This window comes from Danaus plexippus, chromosome 4, assembly GCF_018135715.1.
Source record: "Danaus plexippus chromosome 4, MEX_DaPlex, whole genome shotgun sequence".
Lineage (NCBI taxonomy): Eukaryota > Metazoa > Arthropoda > Insecta > Lepidoptera > Nymphalidae > Danaus > Danaus plexippus.
Window position 1 is genome coordinate 4,081,995 of NC_083538.1, and position 22,154 is coordinate 4,104,148.

At 29.8% G+C, this 22,154-nt stretch overlaps 3 protein-coding genes across 3 annotated transcripts in view; all 3 read right to left on the reverse strand.

The window, feature by feature from the left end:
- Nucleotides 1-239: 239 nt before the first annotated feature.
- On the reverse strand, nt 240-8,713 carry LOC116768606 (pancreatic lipase-related protein 2-like). Its single transcript, XM_061527193.1, has 7 exons — nt 8,475-8,713; nt 4,261-4,405; nt 3,805-4,030; nt 3,253-3,433; nt 2,121-2,312; nt 1,458-1,626; nt 240-1,058 (listed from the first exon to the last, which is right to left on the reverse strand). The coding sequence occupies exons 1-7, from the start codon at nt 8,530-8,532 to the stop codon at nt 956-958; spliced, it is 1,074 nt and encodes a 357-aa protein (XP_061383177.1). The 5' UTR covers nt 8,533-8,713; the 3' UTR covers nt 240-955.
- A 4,025-nt stretch (nt 8,714-12,738) lies between these two features.
- Nucleotides 12,739-17,320, reverse strand: LOC116768835 (inactive pancreatic lipase-related protein 1-like). The gene is made up of 9 exons (XM_032659678.2): nt 17,212-17,320; nt 16,894-17,001; nt 15,069-15,144; nt 14,663-14,750; nt 14,370-14,518; nt 13,775-14,026; nt 13,475-13,666; nt 13,020-13,191; nt 12,739-12,914 (listed from the first exon to the last, which is right to left on the reverse strand). Exons 3-9 carry the CDS (start codon nt 15,109-15,111, stop codon nt 12,848-12,850), a joined length of 963 nt encoding a protein of 320 aa, XP_032515569.2. The 5' UTR covers nt 15,112-15,144; nt 16,894-17,001; nt 17,212-17,320; the 3' UTR covers nt 12,739-12,847.
- A 1,606-nt stretch (nt 17,321-18,926) lies between these two features.
- LOC116768595 (cadherin-related tumor suppressor) overlaps nt 18,927-22,154 on the reverse strand; it is a 73,136-nt gene continuing 69,908 nt past the window's right edge. The window contains 1 exon segment of the mRNA XM_032659339.2: nt 18,927-22,071. Coding sequence (XP_032515230.2) covers nt 19,470-22,071 — 2,602 coding nt within the window. The 3' untranslated portion in view covers nt 18,927-19,469.

Sequence of the window (22,154 nt, forward strand, 5' to 3'; positions counted from 1 at the left end):
CAACGATTTTCATTGAAAACATCCATATGTTAATGTTTAAATAACTTTAAATAGGTATTTGTTAAAAAAACAAAAGTCTCCCTAAATACCTTCCCTAATACATGTTTAAAAATGTACATTGTTTTATTTATATCACTAACATAAACGATACATTAATTCAACCATTGAGATATCTTCTTCGCCGAGTGGTAGATGAATTGAAAAGAATTTTCGAGATTTCAATATAAATAAAGAACATATAATTACTTAATATATATTTATATTCTATTGAAATTAATAAATAAATCACACCATGTTACTATGCTAACTTAACTTAACTTAGTTACAAACGAAATGGCAATTTATTACTGAGTGAAACCTATTGAGCAACACAACAGACAAATGTTGGAGATCCTCAGGTAAGTTTAGAAATTCAAATCTAATATAATTAAAATAATATACATACATATTTAATTGTCTCTCTTAAAATTCTTTTTCCATTATCCATTATCTTTCTTAATATGGTAAAAAAATTTTCAGGACATAATAATTTTAATAAATACATCGTGTTCGTAAATTACGTCATGAGGTCATAATTTTTTTAAAGCAATAAAATTTCATATATTTTTTACAATGATAATTGTAATGAAACAGCTGAGTGATCACGTTAAAAATATTCATATTAGCATTATTTTAATAAAATATGAGGTAGGACCTAAAGCCTATTTTTATTTTTATATACATATAATATTCTATTCACTTTTGATTATGACAATATCTCGTAACATCACATTATATTGATTGGTTATTTGATATAACATTAAATAAGAAAGTTGTTACAAAAATTTATTTTTACATTCTTATTTTGAAAGAAATGACTTAAATCAGTAGGATGTTATTGTTACTTAGACCGAATACAACTTAGAATCGTGTAATGGAACGAAATCATTATTAAATATTGAATATTTCTTTTCAATCAACTATAAGGTGAGATGGATCTCAATTTCCTGTTCTTTCCAGGGAATCCTCTAGCGTAGGGAGGATTAGCGTTTGTGGTCACATAGTAAACTCCTCGAGCTCTGAAAGAACGTGAAAAGATTTTATCATCAAATAAATATAGTAGCTTGAGCCATGAGTGTCATTTGGTCTAAATTTATTTCAAAAGCACGTGGCTGTCAATTTTATAAAAAGTATTTGAAGATAATAATATATTATTGTAATAATATTAAAATAAGAGACTATATGATTATAAGAGTTAGTGTATTGGCCTGTTACACAATGATAATAAAATAAGTTAATGATTCGGACAAAATTTTAAATCTTTAAAATCCCACCGCAACCGGACGTAAAGTCTAGAAGTATAAGAACATAATTTTGAGACAGCTATTAATTGGGACTTGCGACCCAGGTGTAGGTTTAAGGGGTCCCTATTTATTATATATTTATATTTTCTTTGATTTAGAGTATCTAGAACTTACTTATGTGTGACGTGTTCACCCATGAGAACATATTGAGTATCTTTTGGCTCACACCATCCAATCAGATACGAAAATAAGTTGGGACAAGGCCCTGCCCAAAAACCAACTGGACTAGTAATTGATTCTATGAAGTATGGGGTTACTTTCGTGTGATCACAGGACAAAGTTTCTGAAAGTATTTTTTCTTTTAATGATACAATTATCGTCTCATTTGAAATATTACGAGCGACATCTTTAATTCTTTGAATTTTTGGAAAGCGCCATCTTGCGACAAAGCGCAACTTCATTAGAAATAATTGTACTTTACTCCATAAATACAAAGGTGGCGCTTTTTATACTCTTAGCAAGTATTCAAACAATTTTATCAGTTAGGTAGTGTAGGTAGTTGAATTTTTTTTTCTTTTAATAATGCACTCGTTGTCTCAATCAAAATTTTACCAGAGACATCTTTTAAACTTTGAATTGTGTGTGAAAGCGCCATCTAGCGATGAAGCGGAACTTCATTAAAAGTAATTCGACTTTAGTCCATAAAAAAGGTAGCGCTTTTTATACTCTTAGCAAGTATTCAAACAATTTCATCAGTTAGGTAATTTAGGTAGTTGTCATTTTAATCCAAAACTAATATAAAACAGTAGATGGCAGTATATTTAGAAAATTACGTACGAAAAATAGTATCATGGGCGCATCCAGGTTGGCTTGATCCGCCATTGACGTAAAAATCTGCATGACCGTTTGGGCCCCATTGACCAAGTATTCCTGCTCCTGTGTGTAAAATATCTACAAAATGGGCATCCGTGTAGTCAAGGTCACGGGACCTATTGTTCCCCATGTAGAAGAAAATGGTTGGATCAAGACCTGGAATATAGGAATTTACATTGGGCTATAAAATTACTTACATACTTATAAAATACTTGGACTACGAAATAAGAAAAAAAAACTGTTATTTTACAAAATAGAAATCTTTGATATAATGTATGTCCTTACATAAACACCGTTACCTTTAAACACTTTCTTACTTATAATAATAGAAAGATAATAATTTCGCTGCGTTGCAGTTATGTTAGATAACAAGTGAGAGTTGACAATTCTTTTGACGACATATTTCTATATCACATTTACTTATCCTTCACACATATTTTATGATTTAAAATTTGTAATATAGAACATCACACGGTCGAGATTATCATTGACACTATTACATATAAATATTTATCGACGAGAAATCTTTTTTAATCAAAAAAATTCAAACTCCGCATTTCGTTTTCACCTTGTCCCCATTTTAAAACAGGTGTCGTATGTTGAAGACATTATTATCTTATGACAGCGTACGTTTTTTATTTTAGCACTAACTTCTTTTATTTCGTTATTATAAATAAACTGTTATACATATAATTAGTGGTCTTGTTTTGAACTATAATTTCTGCAAACAGCAATGTTTACCATCAAGAGTGTATAGTAATGTAAACCCATTTAGAAATATATTACGAAACCGTCTATAAGTACAATATTCTTAATTATAGATCGTAAACTATCTATTGCAAAATACATCGGGCAATGTTTTCGTCATGCCTATTAACTTTAGAAATACTATGTGAATGAAAACTAAAAGGATATTAAATGTTAACAAAGAGATAAAAAAAGTTATCGAATAATTGTTTATTTTTCTGCTTACGAGTAACTCTTTATCTTAAAAGTCTTGTTTATCTGTTTTACTTGTTCACGCTTCACAGAAGGTAAAATGGACTGTTCCTGAATAAAACAAATGTAATGTAGACTATAAGATAACAACTCATACCAGTAATTCTGCCGAGTTTTCCCTCAGATAAATGGTTGGCAACGAGGCCGAGGATATGAGCTCCGACGCTGTAGCCGATTGTGTGGATCTTTTCTGGAGGCACAGCTTTTTTTGGGTGGTACTGAAGATACTCCACTAACTGAGTAATACACGTGGCTGCAAACCGAGGGGCCCATTCTATCTGAAAGCATGATAATATTTGGATATTTGGCACTTCGGAAAGCCGACGGATTTATTGGTCATTGCAAAGGAATTTCTTGTAGACAGGGGGTAATGTCACGCTTTAATAAGTTACTAACGTTAAACCATATTGTACAATATATATATTAATTTCTACTAAAACTGTGTTTTAAGATTGTAAATATTTATTTGATAAATATTCATAATAAACTGAAACCTTGAATATTTATTATGTAAATGAATATGTATCATAAAAAATACCTTTCTGTCGATAAATTACCAGACCTACTTAGACAACCGCAAAAAATTTAAACTCGACCTTTATATATAATTGCTTCCCGTACAAAAAAAGGCTTTAATATATGATTTAACCTGACTGAGACAAGGTTCCTTGACGAGGGATCCGTAATCCACAATTATTATGTTATAGTTTCCTCTTGCAAAGTAAGCATTCCTCATATCAGTGCTGGGTGACAGATTTCTACCCCCTCCAAATCCATGGACTACCACCTTGGTTGGGTGTTTTGTATTGAATCTTGAGCGTGTTAAAGACTCATTGTCGAGTGTATTTAATAATTCTCCCTTCTCTTGAGTCGTTCTAGAAAAAATATTGACCTTCAATGGAATATGCATATATGTTAATAAAATTTACTGCTCACATTCACGATTAAAAAAAACAAGTAAAAAATTATAAGTATTGGACAGCGTTAAAATATTTTTTTAGGTTAAATCGTTGAAAAGTTTCGTGTTTTTTTCATGTGATCATGGAACTAGATTTCAAAACGTAGAAAATCAGGGCAATGGAGTTAGTAAATCTGGGTGAATTACCTGGTGTATAAATAATATTGCATTTTAGGATGTGGACATCTGTATGGGGCTGGTATGCAGGAACCTGTCTTCAATAGATCTCGTACAGATTGAGGTTTTTTTCTCTGCTCGTCCTTCACAAAATTTTGTTCCTGCATATGGAACGCTGTAAATATTTAAACTTAGTTTGGTCAAACATTAAAATTTTTATAATATAATTAATTCTCCATTAATAAGTAATAATATATTATGTAAGAGCTTTAACAAATTTAGTCTTGACAAAAAAAATGTATCATACAACCAAACAACGAATATTACATCAAGAACATATCTTTAACAATCTATGGGAACTGGGACTGATTTTCTTGAGAACCTCTATGAACAATATTGGTCTGTCAGACATGAATGTCATAATTAGAGGTGTTATCAACAAATTATTTAATAATTTGTTACAATTGATATGTAAATTTTTATTTAAAAAGAAATGGATAGTTAAGGTGTACAAGAACTTTAAAATCAAAAGTTAAGTCATAGATAAATTAGTTTGTTTGATTGATTGATACAAAATATCTTGAAATCTTTATCATAATTTTGTTATATTAAGGTAATCTTTTAAGAGATTAGCATTCTTAATTTCTGTTTAATGGTAATTAACACATTTTTTTTAATACATATCCACGACATCACATACATTTGTAGTTATACCATTAAGATTACTTTTTTAATCTGTAAAGAGGTCGAATGAAAAGTGCAGTCTAATATATTTCTATAATAAACATTATTTATCTATGAGGTATCTGTGGATGTTATCATTTGGGCACATTTTCAATGCAAATATTGCACAGGTATTTCACATTGCTCGCATTGCATTTACAAGCAAAAAACCTATGTGTTTAAGTAATCACGTTCTTTTGTTATAATTGAGGTTCTGTGACCGTAAAATAAAAAGTTCTTGGTTCGTACACAATCGCAACGTGAAAGAAATATCCGTTTTAGCAGAATTTTAAATATTACAAGATTATAGGAGCACTTGTGGGAAATGGTAAAAATATAATAAATAAGTATTGGATCTCTTACTTGGTAATGATAATGATATTATACGAACACACACACAAACACACTCATATATATCGGTCTAAGTTGCGACCATACAAGGCACTTGAATATGTTTTGAACAAGTGTCAATCATGTATACAAAAGCAGTTAAAAATTTAAACCGTCCAAAATTACAGTTAAAGTTATTTTACTAAACGTAAATTATACTAATAATACCAGTTCTAAATAACTTTGCAATCGAGTACAGGTTGTAAAGACCGGCCTCGTATTGCTTAACATTGGCCATCAAGGTGACTGCGTGCATAGATATTAATATAAGACACGGTGTTTCATAATACATTAATAATAATTATAACTATTACATCCGGAAGCGCCGTATGATAACAAAAAATATTATAGACGTGTGATATGTTTTTTGTATTCCAACACGGATAGATTGGAAAATTTTGACTTGGATTTTTATACAAAAAAAACTGGCATTACCAACGTAATCAAATTACCAAGGATTTCAAGAAATATTTTAATATGGTTATTTTTCTGTATTGATTCAGAATACTTTTAAGGAAATGTTTCTCAGATATGTATATATATATGTCCAAAGGAAAAAGAATTCCGAATTTTCTTCATAAAACAGTGCATTTAAAATAAGCAATCTGCACTCAGCCTTTTTATATTTAAAATTATAAGTATGACATATACCTAGCATAAAGTAACGAAGTGAAATGTGATGAATATATTATACAGGCTGATTATTTCTGGAAAGTACTGGATAGAATGATGTAAGAAAATCGTTGAAGCGTTGCCACAGGTCCTTACGGCATCTGCATTAAATTTTGTGTAATATGCGTGCATTCATTAATTTTACATAATCTTACACATCGTTTTTTTATATATTTTATTGGTATCCAAGATTATGCAATCAGTATCTATACAGCTAAATTCCGATGTATCATTTCAAGTCTAATTTATATATTTACCAACATAAAATGCTCACATTAAAAATATGCTAATATTTTGTATATTAAAGGACAAGAAACGAGCGGACGGATCACCTTAAAGGGCTGAAATGGATGGTACATTAGTGTCTAGTGTGCTGTCACTTAAAGGAGTATAGGAATATGAGAAGGAATTATACTTTGGACTGAAAAAAAAGAGAAAGATGGAATGGAAATGCTTCCGACTCTCTCAACCGCATGAAAGTCATTTATACCTTTGAGATAACAATAACGTAATACTAGCATAAACATTAATTCTTATGTTAGGATGGTCATCACAAATTTAATATAGGAAATATTATATAATTCTCTGTTATATTACTAATTGTACTGGAAATTTTGAGGATTCTGAAAACTTATCAACCTTTAGTCTCTTCCGTTACATGTCATCCCTGTTCTTAAACATGTTTATTTAATCAGAATTATAATGAGTCATGCTTATTACTTAATTATGTCATCGTAACAATAAAAACCTGATGAGAAGATTAACGAAAAACAAAGTTCATACAACTAGGGCTCAGTTTCTCACATCCATCCAGCCTAACTTGAACTTCGTAGATGTTTTACCTCTTTGATACAAAGTATCTTTTATTCTTGGGTGTTAAATGATATGATAGACTGTGATAAGTTTCATTACTTTCACTACAGATTCACTTTCAAGCTGGACCTAAACTCTAGTAGTTATATGTAACGAATTTAGTAAATAATATAGTTTTTTAGCTACAGGACCTTAAAAAAAATATAATAAGATTTACCTGGACTATTTATTTTATATGTTTTGATCGGTCAAAAAGTAATTAATGAAGACATTAAATTGTACATTCCAAATAAATTTAAAACAAATTTGGTGCCGTAATTGAGGAGCTTTAGAATTACATAAATATTGTCACATGTTAGGGCGATTAATAATATATCTAATGAGTTAAATATTAGTGTCCTGTTTCGTAGTCAAGCGATTAGTCATAGAAAAAAAGAATCTTGCAACTTCGTCGAACATTGCAACGCATGTAAAGTGTACATAATGTCATTTGTAATTAGTATTCTGAAGTTTGACAGTTACAATATTTAACGTGACGGACACGTGAGTATTGGGACGGAGCATCATGGACTTTTTGTTGATATTAAAATGTTATGGAAATGAATAAACAGTAATTGCTTAATACTAAACAATAGGTGGAAAATAATTTTAACAATATATGCAGGAGTTTTATTAATTTCAATGAAAATCTCCGTGGGATAATATCTTTATTATCCACATAGTTATTTATACCTACGAGTATATACGATATATTTTCTTATGTTGGTTAAATATACGGAATATATGATTTATAAACATACAAATTACATTTGTGCCTTCCAGCGTTCGTTGCTATTTTTTATATGACAAATTTAAAACAACCCAAAATTAATTTAGTTTAACCCCTTGCATAAAAAAAGATTTACATGTACTGCGTTTGTAAAAAAGTGAATCAAACAAACTAATATAAGCGTCCGTCACGGAGTCATTATTTTTATTTTAAAAGAAATGTGTAAAAATATTGTTTTCACCGAATTCTAAAGAGAATAACTTTTTTCCACAATTTTTCATGTGCGTTATATTACCTATGTTTATGAACTAAATTTTCTTAATCTATTTAATTGTAATGTTGTAATATAACTAAGATCTAATTAATAATTTTAAGATATTTCAAGAAAAAAAATCACTGGGATTATTTAAAATATAGTTGTCGTCAAATGTAGAATATTTTGTCATATAAATATTTGTATATAACATATGACTAAAAGACGTTAAGGAAAAACCAAAGATACACTGAGAGAGTAAATGTTACGCAACGAAATGTCGGCCGAGGTTTTGTAACGTAACCCACTCGGAAGTAGCGCATTGTGCGCGCGCGCATACTGACACGCTTGGCTTACTTGACTTTTAATTATTATTTTTTTTTACTAATATTTTAAGGATGATCACAATAAGACGTTTGTAACAAATGTAACATTATTTATTATTTGCATAAAAATATAGCAAACGTGAATTTTGCTTTCTTCCTTAGAATATTATAATTTTGTTCGAAATAATACGTTATTAAATTTTTTTTTGTTAATTGCGATAGTTATTATAAGTTGGGAAAATATTTAACAATTTTCTATAAATATTTTTTTTGTTATTAATAAATTGTGATAATTTACCAGAAAATTGTAGTGCGGTAATTCCAATAACCAAGAGCCACTGCGTATTTGTCACCATTTTTAAAAAAATATATAAATCACAATTCAATTAAAGTAAACAAATATTTTTTTAAATTAATAATAAAGTGTATGATATTCTTCTTATTTCATTAAATATAAATCACATTAAAAACATGGTTATGATCGTAATATTTTTGGCACGTGAGTTTTCTTGTATGCGGAACACTCGCACGTCTGTGATCCACGCTAACGACTAGGCTACTGACAGCGAAAGTGGTTTTAAGAACAACATTTCGGTTTACAAAACAATGTATATGACGAATCCGACGTCCATTATAATAAATTACAGCAATTTATGTAATGACGATTTATTTAAACAAAATTTTAGGATCTGTTTTATTTTTTTTGGGGATCGATTAAAATTGTTAGAGTCATTTTATCAATATATTAAGTAACTTTGGAATAATAGACAGTAAAAGTTGATTATGTCATACAGCTTGCACGATTTGCTCCCAATTGGTCACTACAAAAATTTCTTTGATATTTGATTTAAAATAGTAAGTATAATTTAGTCAGGAAACGTGCGAGACAAGACACATCTAATTAGAAACTCATTGCCGAAGCTTCCGGAGGAGCAGTAAAGTCATAATAAAATTTAATTATTTACATATGTTTTATAATAATATACTTTGAACCATACTGAGAACAGTAAAATTTCATAGCTTCATTTCAGTCAGATTTTTCATATACTTTTAATATATTTGTATATCTTTTTATATACAGATATGTTAAAAGTTACAATCACCATATTAATTAACAAAAAAAAATGCCACACCTAGGTTGAGAATTTGTAAAAGATATAATTCTATCAACTATTCATTATCTCGGTTTATGATTATATAAACACACTGACACTTTGTTTCGAAATATTAAAAAAATCGTTTAGATCGCGGACTGACTTCTGGTTTATATTTTGAATATAATTTTGAAATTTGTTCCACTATTTAATTTAAAATGGGACAATAAATTATATTCAACTCTGACTTCAGCACAACTCTTCACGTGTAGTGGATTTTGCACCACCAACCCTACATAATATTCTGAGATCCCGTCTACAAAATATTTCATTCAAATCGAACCCGGATCAGCAGGTTGAAGGCAACCGACAGAGCTTATCTTAGTGTGAGATCGTATAAACAGATTGTTTAGATAGTATATACTTGTTGTACCAAAAGAGTTCAACTGCTATAGTGTTATTGTTACACATAATTCTGTTGTTTCAAAACATATTTAACAGGTTTGAAATTGTAATAGTTACGAATAGCTGATACCTGTTTGAGACATAATAAGGGTCGTAATACATTACGTAATAACTTTGGTTTACATTAGAGAAACGAAAGAATAAAGTAAATGTTTCATGTATGTTAAATACGTGACAAAATATATATTTTGTGTTGTTTTATTCTGTACGAATATAGCCATTTAATTTAATCGATCTCTTAAGAAGGATACTTTTCAAAATCTGACCTAGCAAAATTTGTATTTTACAGAACATTTTATTTTAAAATCAATTAAACAACATTCTTCTATTTCGCAATAAAACCATGACAAGCGCATGGACCCTGAACTATGGATACGATAAACGTTGGTTAATATAACCCGTTGCAAAATGTATCTCATTAAACAATTGCTAAGTTAGCGCTGTGTCACAAATGGTTCCGTATTTAAAATATTTATTCAAGTTTTTTTTTATTATTATTATTTTTTTAACAATAGAAAATCTTCCAAGCTGACATATTTGTATTTTCGTAGTAGTTTATTTATTAGGCGCGTATAACAAGCGAGATATTATGGATAATACTATATATTTTAACTATTTTTATTGTGTTGCGGATCACTAAGATTAGAGGAGTCAAATAAATTATGGTTTAGAGGAAGGTTAAAACTATTTCAATAGTGTTTTTTTCTTATAGAACCTTAAGTCTTATGAAAAATGGTTGGGTTATTTGATGGGATCTTTCGCAATCGTAAATTGAGGATGGCCATAAGGAAATTGACTGTGTATTGTTGTGGTTGACTGCATCACTAAAAATATTTGATGGCTAAGATACATACATTACTATGGCTCAATATTGTGAAAATATTTTTTTATTGATTACGATATTTAGTTTATAGTTAAATATTTTACTAATATATAAACTAAAATTATGAAGTAAATAGAATAGAATATGATTCCTTGTATTCCATTTAAAGTAAATAAAGAACAGAATATCACAGAAGATAGAGGAGTGTGTTAAGGTGTAGGGAAATATAAATATTACAAGTACACTTAGGCTGTAATAATAGGACCAAGTACGTATTTCTCTCGATTTTCAATTGTTTTGTTTGCGAAGGATCTTTTAATTTGTGTAAATGTTTAGGTCACCTACATAATAGTGGGAGACAAAAGATATTCCTTAACTAACGCATTTTGAAACCATAAGACACCATCCTGTCGACCACCAGCAGTAACTATTGACAAATGAGAGTAGGAGTTTTTGTGGTAACCCTCTGCCGGCGTCTATACACACAGCTGAAACCAGTCAGTAAAGACAGGAGATATGTTAATATAATTAAAAGTAGCAAGCAGGATATCAAAATTCAATGTATTAAAAATATTTCTGTAGTCAACAACAATACAAAAGAAACTATAAAAATAAAAATTGTTCATACCTAACGAATTTATAAACGATTTTGTATTGAAATCGGGCTTTCCAATAGTTAATTTTCTGCAGAAGTAAAATGGATTTAGAAAATATAAGAGGTATAAACTTTTTCATATGTAATGATGCTCCAGAAGTTATAAAAAATAATACAAAAGGAAAGGAATATACTTAGGACTCACACCTTCACTGATCAAACAAAATACAGCTGTAATAATTCCGCTAGACATGTGTAGCTCTGATTAGTTCCATGTAAAGCCAAAATTTTGTAATTAACAAGATTTATCACAGTTTATTTCAACCAAACACATTAATTTTAAGTAACGTTCGCTATAGTTTATATTTTTACTAAATGTGGACAAGACAATAGTATAATAATTGTGCCCCCGCTTAACTGTCCAATATACGAACCACCCTACATAGAAAAATGTTTTAAGCATCTCTAAATGTTGTTACTAAACAATATTTTTCATTGTTTCAACAACCTATACTTGTTATTACGCCCTTACCAAATTGATGATAACCTCTAAAATTTTAAGCTTTGTGTAAATACCACATTGCCAGCTCAATTTTACTACAATTGCTACATAATTAAAATAATATCACTCATTTGTCATAAAAAGTATTATGCAAATGCAAAAAATACCCCTGTACTTAATCTGTCAACTCTCAAACTAGATAAGTAGGTGTAGCCGTGATCCTGTGATGTCACACGATCTGTTCTTTTAAGTATTTGCCAACTAATTCTTCAAAGTGCGCCGTATAAGTCGCTAGATGTGGGTTTCGATTAGATTATTACTCCCTAATAACTTTAAAAATGTACATTAGACTCTTACTTACATATACTTTGTGTCAGTAGCATTTTGTTTTGAATGTCAATGCCTCGGTTTATTTGCAGCCTCGGAGTACACCGATATGATTTTCGTTACGTTAACACATTGTCAGTGAATCATACATTAAAGTTATTATTAGTTGTTAAGTATTCGTTTAAGTACTAATATTAAACATCTTTACATTTATTGTCATATTATCTCGTCCACATCATGTCATATAATTTGTGTTCGTTAAGTATTTTGAATGTTAAATATAAATCGATTCCGAGATTTATTATTTAAAAAAAATTATATCAGCAAGATAAAATCGACTCGGAACAAATTTTTGCCTTCATATGATATAATAAAAAAAATATTGTGTCCAGTTATTAATTTTTTCTCCTAGTTATGGCTATATACATACATAGTAAATTGTAGGCTTACAAATTATGTGGAATTGATCAAAACAGAATATATTTGTAGATTTGTTTATATTGAAGAACTGTAAAAGCAGGAAAACTGTACGCAATTATCGAAATACGTACATCGTATTTTAAATACTTCTGAATAAACATGTATTCAATAAAGAAGACAAAGACAAAGAAGAAGACAACAATAAAGAAGATGTTATGAAAGTTATTAGATATCTCGACTTTGTTATTTTTTCTACTCAAAATATACATAAGATTTTTTCCATCATTCATAAGTAGTTGACATGTTGTTTTCTTACTAACAGAAATTAATAAAACGACTAGATTGTTGTTTTTCTTATTCTAATATTTTAAATATAAGTAACAATTTTTTTGGTTCTGTGACTTAAAAAGATGCCATAAAAATGTATCTTATGTTATCATTGACTTCATACACTTTTCCCTTTAGCAAACGGTGGTTCAGAGTTAGTGCGAAAGAAGAAGATGCCCGAGTTACTGAAATAAAAACGAAACATTATGCACAAGAAAGACGAAATGACAAAAATACGCCTAGTGTAAAATTATAGCAATAAACAATATATTTAATACATTAAATCGTACTTTCTCAATCCATACTCCCCGTAGAGAACTTGTTCGTTCAATGAAATTAAATCACACCATCCAAGTAGGTATGCTATGAAAGAGAAACATTTTGTTGCGTAGAAGCCTGTTTTGGTTATAATTGATTCTGCGAAGTACATTGGTGCGCGGGCGTGGTCACAGCCAGATTTTGCTAAAAAAAAAACTACTTAGAACACAATACGCCAGCAACGAGATTTTAACAAAGGAACAAAAACTTGCGGTATTCAATTGTTTCCTTTAAGTAGAAATTGCTATTTACCTTAGACAGGCATTAATTTTTTTTTCAAGTAAAAAGTAGTGAAGAGACGCATTTAGTAATATTTTCATGATATTGCTTAGTCAATAAGGTGATGTTTAATTATGTCTGGAGGGTCAGAGAGTATGAGTGGGATATCTATCTAATAAACATGCATTTTATTTATCTGTGAACTTACTTTGATTTTCTGTCTGCATACAACCAGGTTGAGTGTAACCACCGTTAGCGAAAAAGTCTGCATGACCACAAGTTTCCAATTTACCTTTACTTAAAGCGTTAGTATGTAGTACGTCTACAAAATCCGCATCACCGCTGTCAATTTTTTTTCTGTTATCCATCGTTGCAAACAAGGGCAAAGCGGGATCCAAGGCTAAAAAGTTGTTTACACGGGCATTGTTATGATAAGTGAAACTCAAGCAAAAACAATACAAATCACTACGTTGAACTTTTTAGTGCATTCTTATCTAATTTATGTTACCAGATATTCTTGGTAATTTTCCCGCTTTGAGGTAATTTGCTATAAAACCAGCGGTTTGTCCGCCGAGGCTGAAGCCTATGATATGAAAATCAGTCAGCCTAAATCCGTGATTGGTCACCATCTCGTCAATTAACTGGGCTGTACACATTCCAACCAGTTCTGTATTTCTAGCCGCCTCTATGTAACAGGGTTCTAATGCTATTTTATTGTAATCAACGGTTATTATGTTGTAATTACAACACTCTAAGTATGCTGAAAATTGAGAAATTGAATATTATCCATAATTTATTTATATTTATGTGGAGCAATAGTTTTAACAAGTATAGACTGGTAAGATAAAATATGCTCCGTAAAGTAAGGCCTGTGAAAGTAGATTTAAATATTTTCAAGATAAAAATGTTTTTTTATAAAGAAATGTATAAAAAAATGTATAATTTATGTTAGAATTGGAAGAGTTTTTTTTAATAATCTTTTAAAAGTATTATACACGTAATTTTTAAAATAGTTTGGATTATATTATATTTTGCATAACCAAGGTATGTTATGTTAATTTACAAAAAATATAACGTATAATGTGCATTTTTGTGAAATAAACCTGGTCTTATTTCCGTATTTGGTGAAAAATTTTTATGTCCTGTGTAACCGTGTATTAGAATTTTAATTGGAGCGCCCTTCACCCATGGTGCTGTCTTTATCGATTCAGGTTTCATAGCTTTTAATTCCACGGGATTATTGCTGTTTTCTCTAATAAAATACAAAATATAATAAGACACTAGAACTACTCATTTAAATTGAAACCCTTAAAACGATTTAAAGTCCTTTAATTGTAAAATATATTCAAGAAGGAATTAAAAGAAACTTTTAACTTTTAAACCATGATTTACTAACCTTGTGTATAACCAAAAGGTAATATTATCGTTTGGACACTCCATTGGTGGTGTCACGCAATTAGGACTGAAAAGTGTCAAAATTCCCACTGAAATTAAATATAAATTATTAATATTATCTGAAAAAAAATTTATAATTCAATTTGAAATATAGAAATGCTATAAATATATTTTTGAATCTTATTACAAAATAAAGAAAACCACAATTATATAGAGGTCTCTTTCAAATAACCAGTAACAAATATTTAATAAAGTTTAAATGGTATATGTTTAAATAATAAAGGCTTGAATGTCACTGGCAAGTTACATCGGAAATTTCAAAATCTTGTTTGCATTAAAATATCATAAAAAATTCTCACTAAACCTAAATTTTAAAAATTCTATTACAAATAAAAACAAAAACTTACATATATTCTTGATTATAAGGAGTATCACCATGGAGATTCGCATATTTTTTTTTTTTTTAATGAAATACACAACGAACTGAAATAAAAAGTATTACTGTGAACTGAAAACTTGATCAAAAGCAGCCAAGAAACGAAATGTATTTGATAAAAATTTTTGGCTCCGTCCTTATTGTGGCAACATATCGTGTTAGTAAAGTTTTAAGAAACTAATTTCTCGAAAAATATATCGGGAACATTTTGAAGGTCCGTTGTAGGATGTCAAGTTCCTACTTGTAGGGTAACTACGTGGACTCACATTGTATTTTTATTAAGTAAAAATATTCAAAGTAATGTTTCATATAAACTTTTTTTTTTACTAAACCATAGCCTCATCTTATAATATTTGTATTGGTATACATGTAATATGTATTGGTAGGTAAAATAATTAATTTTTTTTTGTTATTTTCAAAAAAAAAATTTTTTAATGTATACTCCATGGTATGTCTGTTTTAAAATATGGAAATGACGGACCTATTGTTAACGTAAAGGTACGTTATTACGTACACGTATACTGCTAATTGTTAACATTGTTGTAATAATTAGTCTTGAAAGTTTCAGTCGATAATGAATTTGAACCTTTTTTGGGGAAAATGTCTTTTTTATAACCTAAAAATGGATCTGTCTATGATCTCCATGTAGGAGTTATTTTAGGGGTTATTTTTAATAATAAAAACAAGAGCAAAAAAGTAAGGCTAAGTAAGATAAAGGTTTCAACTTAAATATAAAAACAATATAAAATTATATAAACCCATACTTTTATAAAACTTTAAACTTAAACAAAATTAGAATGTTTTATAATATTGAAACTAATCGTAACTTTAATTATCTGGACTTAGTCTCAGTTTCAAAAAAGTATATGAAAATGCAAAAATTTTGCAAACTCATTTATTTCTTCATGATTTTAAATTAACCTTTTTTGTACTTATGTTATAGAGCTTAAATTTTATAGTCAAGCTTTTTTTGAATTTAGCCTAAGTAGCTAATGGCTTTTATGAATTTAGTGTTAAGTAATAAAACCAAGATGGAACATTACAGACAAGACTCGTGATTTTTTATATTTTGTCATATGATTATATTTTTGTAATATGATTTTCGTGTCCAATATTTCGAAGAATATATAGGAAAATAAAGGTAAAATAAGTTTTTTATGGATTAATTTATAAACCAAGTAATGGAAATTTACAGTGACGAAATAATAAATATCTTTAATGAATAAGTTTTGACTGAACTTTAGATGAAAAACATATCTAAAGTCTAAAGTTAAAATGTATTTAATACTAACGTAAATTATGTTTTTCAATAATCAAATATGATTTAAGCTTATGAGTTTCGTTTATTTATATTAAAATTAATTATTATTTATGTATAAATAAAAAGTAGAAAGCAAAAAAATAATATAAGTTCCAATCAGGCGTTATGCAAATTGCGTAAATTTTTTTTTCCAAATTTACGAAAGGAAACAAAAAAATAAATAAAATTAACTAAAGAACTGACAACAGGCGAACTCTAATAACATAATTTGTAAATATCCACTGACAAAAAGGAATATGTTGCAGTAGATTGTACGTGTGATTAAAAGGAGGCGAGATGAGAGTGTCAGTTGATACAACCTGCCGTATGATGCTACATGAAGGGAGTTACCGACATGTACAATCCACATCTCTTCGTTCGTGTAGACCAAAATTTATGAAGATTACTCGGCGAGGTGAGCACATGGCTGGGAATTATAAAGTACCTGGGAGCTCTCGTACCAAAATTTTAAATCTCATAACACTGAATACACTACCCGACTTCAAAGACACAGTTGGTATTTTTTGCACATCCAGATTTTGCGGTAGTTGGAAAAAATATTACTTATTGATACTGACTGTTCTTCTTCAAGTGATCACTATCCCTGAAAAGGAATCAAAATGTCGGGCAAATTATAAATAATATAAAATGGGCGATCTGAGTCCCAAATTTGTTATCATTTCGTAATATACTAAGGAATATTTTTCCATAATATTTATTTGCCCAGGCATATTAATCATAAGTTATCATACTACAAACACCCGTGACAATTTATTTTATAAGCCACAAGTTTGTTGTTTTAAAAATATCATACCTGTTGTGTGGTATCAAAAATAAGGTATCATAAATTTAAGAGCTGCTCAGTGACTGTATGCACGACTCGAATAAAATTATCCTAATCGGTTACACGTATTCAGAAATTAATTTCTCGGAAAACATTATCATATTTATTTTTAAATAGTAATTTCGATAACGTAATAGCGATAATTTTCTTACGCTTGCACTTAACAGCAAGGGACGTATTTTCTTTTCTTTGTTTTTTTGAAACTTTGCTTGATATTCATCTATCTTGACGAATTCAATCTTATTAATTCATACTTCATTATATGGATGCTGTTAGCTGTTGTGGAGAAAAAACTATTAGGTCGTACAGATCGTACTGTTCCAAAATAGTCATCAATTTTAAAACTTAAAAAAAATTCTTGGATCTAATATTTGATCCCTAAAATATTTTTGAACTATCAAATCAATATTTGTTATTAAATATCTACTTTACTAAAATTATAAATAAATGTCTAAACCTTACGTCATTTAGATGGAGAGCATTTATGATAAATAATTATAAGGAATATAAAAAAAAAATATATATATTTTTTTTTATTAGGAATACTTCATGGTTACTCTGTTTAAAATATGTAAGTGGCGGAAATATTGTCAAGGTACGGGTACGATAATAACGCTATAGTATAATTTGAAACGTTAACATTGTTTTTATAATTAGTCTTGAGAGTTTTAACGATAAGGGAATTGCGACAGTTGTAATGTATATACAAAATAAAGGTTGAATTAATTACATTTTGTTTTTGTGGTATTTAGTGAGAAAGTGATTTTTCTTTCACCATAAATAACTCTGTTGTTTTAAGTATGCTGTATGAAATATTATTTTTTCGTTTTCATGTAAATTGAAGGTTATCTCTATATGTATTTAATTACTACTGATAACTAATTGTAGTTATTTAAATGTTTTATCGAGGTTAATGTATTAAGGATCATATGTTGTAGCAATTAATAGTGCTCAATTATAAATAATGAGTCTATAATAAAGTGAGAGGGCAGGGGGTAGCCTCGGCCTGCAAGTTCTTTGGGTCATGGCAAATTTACCCTTTGGGTTAATGTTATATTTTATTTAATTCAATTAGTATAAAAAATGTTCTCGTAAAATCTACCAAAACCCATAAAAAATCCACGTATGTCTTATAAGTAATTAATGGTTAAAGTGTAACATAAAAAAAAATCTTGTCACTGCTCATTTCTTTGAATTTGATGAGTGTATCTTGTCACTGCTTTGTTTTATGTCTGACTATTTCAGAAAATTAAGGTCCTGAATGGTTTTTGTGGACCCATGTGGAGTTGCCATAATTAAGGTATAATATTCGAACCTGGTGCTAGATAAAGGGGCAGTTTTATTTAAAATCCGAACACACATCGGTTTTTTTAAAGTGTATATAGTTTAAACACAAAATGTTTAAGTTCAAGACTGTAGTTACAAATATTCACAATACAGGCTTAATGTACGTTTATTGTTTTAAAGACGATTATTTTTCAATATTTTTTAAAGTCCCATGTTTCATTTAAATTTTAAAAAATCTGTCACGTATATCAATACAATTCTCTTTTGACATCTTACTGTACTTCTGTCTATGAGATGAATATTAAGGAATTCGTCTATTTAAAATTCTTTATTGTAACAATCTATTAAATACTAATAATTATGAACTATAAGGAAGGTAACAAATAACAAACACAATGTAATTTAATTCGGTTTATTATTCAAATAAGTAAAAAATCAGTCAGTTCGTTTGAAAAGAAGACGCATTTGGCACGTATTTCACTAATTAATATGGCTCATTACAAAACTGCATCATAGCACCTACAATTATATAAAGAGCTTCAATCAAATGTAAATTGTAATGTACACTTTGAATCATTTATAACATTAATGATTTTGTATTTGAGAGAAATTACTAAATAACGAATATAAATGCAATGCAAACATGACAAATATTGAAACTTTTATTTTAATGTTATCTTTAACTCCTGTCTTTATAAGTGCGTTACAACTTTTTGTACTTACAACTAACATTTCATCTTATGTTTTAATCTTAAAATAAAAGTTAATTAATTATCTACATTTAATAAATATTTACAATGAGGTTCAACGTATTAACTTAAGTCTTATCACTTTCAATTGAACAATATATGGCAAGAAACATGAAACTACCTAGATCTTGATACAAGATCCAAACAATATTGTACAAAATAATTTTAATATATACAAATGCACATGATTACTCAGACGTATTCTTCGGACGGTTTCGGAGTTCCGTTTGGCAGTCGTAATGAAGAAGACATTCGGCCATTTACTGAGTCAGGTAGCTCAGCAATATCTTTAAAGACCCCAATCATACTTTCGAAATTTAGTAAATAATCCCACGATAAAGTTGCTGCTGCCGGTGATCCATTAGCTTGTCTATAAAGAGCTGAACCGACATGAGGAACTAAATCATCATCAGATGCTACTAAGGTACTCAGTGAACCTCGAAATGAAGAATCGAAACTTTCATAAGGAGGCGGTAAAATTGGCTTTTTGTTATTATTACCACTATTTACGTTTGATCTTCTTATATCTTCTGGTTTTTCAGCACTTATGCTATTATTATCATATTCTATTTCTGAGCACGTAAAACTATCATTACCGCTTTCATCATCTGATCCTGTTGAACTTCTGTTATCGACTGGCGGAGAGTGCTGTCTGTGTGACATATGATGACTAACACCACCTCCACGAGGTGCTTCACTAGAACTAGAAACAGCATCAAGTGTAGATACAAGACTAGAAGTTCTTTGCCTTGCATTCATTCTTTCTATTTCTTCAGCAGTTAGTCCTACTGCTCCCGTTCCTACAGATACAACCTGAGGAACTTGGGGAGTGGCACTAGGTGTTTTTCTTCCAGCTGATGAACTTTGTCCACTTAGCTGTGACATTACTGGACTATTTAAACTACGTTCACTATTACTATGTAAAGGGTCTTTACCAACTCCGCCAGAACTTGACGTTGTTGCTAATAAGGCACTTTGTAATGGTTTCCCAGAAATATCATGTAAAGTTAGTATTCTAGGTTGTTGACTTAATTCGCTGCTGGGTGATAACCGCGCAAGTGGAGTTGTTTGATGCTGTCTCGTTTGAGGTGGAGGTTGTGAATTCTGTGATAATACTCTTGGCGGATACCCACTCGGATGATGTGGTGAATGTCTGTGCTGAGGAGTCTGGTGCTTATGATGGTAACTCGCAATAGGTGGAGGAGTTGCTTTGTATTTTCGGACACCAGCAGCTTCTCGAAAAGCCTTATAATGATAAGGAATATCTATATCTGATGGTGCAATCGAACTAGCATTTTCAAGATCATAGTGTTCAGGTACTTCAGAATTCATATCCATTCCACTCGGATGATCATGAGTATGATGAGACGTATTTGTTGATAAAGGCGGTGGAGAATGGTGATCTTCTCTTAAAGCTGGACTTTTTCCGACCACTTCTCGCTCTATTATATCAGGACGTTGGCTTCTTGGATGATCTAAATTCATTATATCACGATCTTTATATTTCTTTGACAATAATTCAGGGCCAACTATATGGCCAACATTGCGCATAATATCTGCATTTTCAGAAATGTAACTATTTAAACTAGTATCATTGTTATGAATATTTCTATTTATCAGACTGTCATTAGTACCAGCAATTAAATTTGGAGTATTTAACATAGCAGGTCCACCATTTTGTTTCGTGTGACTCATATTCCCTTTACTAGTCGGTGTATTTCCTATTTCTTTCTTCTGCTTTCTTAGGCGAAAAACGAGAAAAGAAACTGCTATTGCTACCAAAAGAATAATGAAAAATGATATTACAAGTATCAGACCAATATTTAATGGATCAGGATTTTGGACTAAGCCCGCGCCAAAGGCACTGTGACATCCAGGTAAAATTTTTCCAGTTTTTGTAACTTCTTTAAAAATGCTACCATTACCAGCAAATGGTTGAATCTCATTATTTACAGTAAAGTTTGCAAAACATCCTTCAAACTTGTTATAGTTTGTAATCCATTCAGCTTTTATCCCTCCTAAAGAGATTGTGGTTAAATATGGATCTAAGAAATCATGAACTCCAGCAGCGTCTAGTTCTTCTCCTATGTTTTTATTATCAATAATTAACCTTATACTTCTTCCATGAGCTAATAACGTTATATTATGCCAATTTCCATCAGAAACATCAAATGTTTCTGTCTGGCTCATATTTACAATAGTATTTTGTTTCGAAGTGTAAGTGACTTTACCACCGAGTAATTCAATTAATGTGTAATACTTATCTGTAGCAGAGTAAAACAGAACACCTTCTTTTCTATATGTTCTGAATAAAAATGAAAGGTACTTTGCTGGATTAAGTTTAGGTATAGTTTTTCCTTTAGATAATTTTCGCTCCCACATAGTACTTCCACCATAAAATGAATCTAATAATTGCATTCTTCTGTGTTTTTCAGTTATAACATAAGATATGAAACCGGTTTCACCAACAGAAATGCTTTGAAGCGACATTGAGCAATCTGCTGAAATGATGTTATTATCACACTTACAGTAGTGAGTCTTCCATCTATCAATACATTGACCAGATCCACATATTTCTTGTTTAAAGCATGCTCCTTTTTCTCTCCTGGCGCAATTAGGATGAACTCCTCGGGAATCTAATGGATTTGTTAAATTTAGAATACGTCCATTGATCGTAATACTGTGCAAACAGCCAACAAAATCATCAGAATGAATTTGTCCTGGCCGTTCTAACACTGGATCAGCCTTACGAAGACCCCCAATAAGTAGTGGTTCATTATTGAAATTTAAAGTTCTGAAACAAAATGTAAAAATATCATTAGTTACAAACATCAAAATAAACAGCGATGTCTCCTTATTTTTTCAAAAAATAAATTA

What these genes read in the sequence shown, in the direction of transcription:
- LOC116768835 (XM_032659678.2), bottom strand. Translation starts at nt 15,111, where the DNA reads ATGCGAATCTCCATGGTGATACTCCTTATAATCAAGAATATAT. An exon ending in ACCTTTTGGTTATACACAAG is followed by an intron (nt 14,519 to 14,662) that starts GTTAGTAAATCA and finishes GTATTTTATTAG; the next exon opens with AGAAAACAGCAATAATCCCG. An exon ending in GGGGAGTATGGATTGAGAAA is followed by an intron (nt 12,915 to 13,019) that starts GTACGATTTAAT and finishes TTTTTATTTCAG; the next exon opens with TAACTCGGGCATCTTCTTCT.
- LOC116768606 (XM_061527193.1), bottom strand. Translation starts at nt 8,532, where the DNA reads ATGGTGACAAATACGCAGTGGCTCTTGGTTATTGGAATTACCGCACTA. An exon ending in CAATATTATTTATACACCAG is followed by an intron (nt 4,031 to 4,260) that starts GTAATTCACCCA and finishes TATTTTTTCTAG; the next exon opens with AACGACTCAAGAGAAGGGAG. An exon ending in CGCCCATGATACTATTTTTC is followed by an intron (nt 1,627 to 2,120) that starts GTACGTAATTTT and finishes AAATACTTTCAG; the next exon opens with AAACTTTGTCCTGTGATCAC.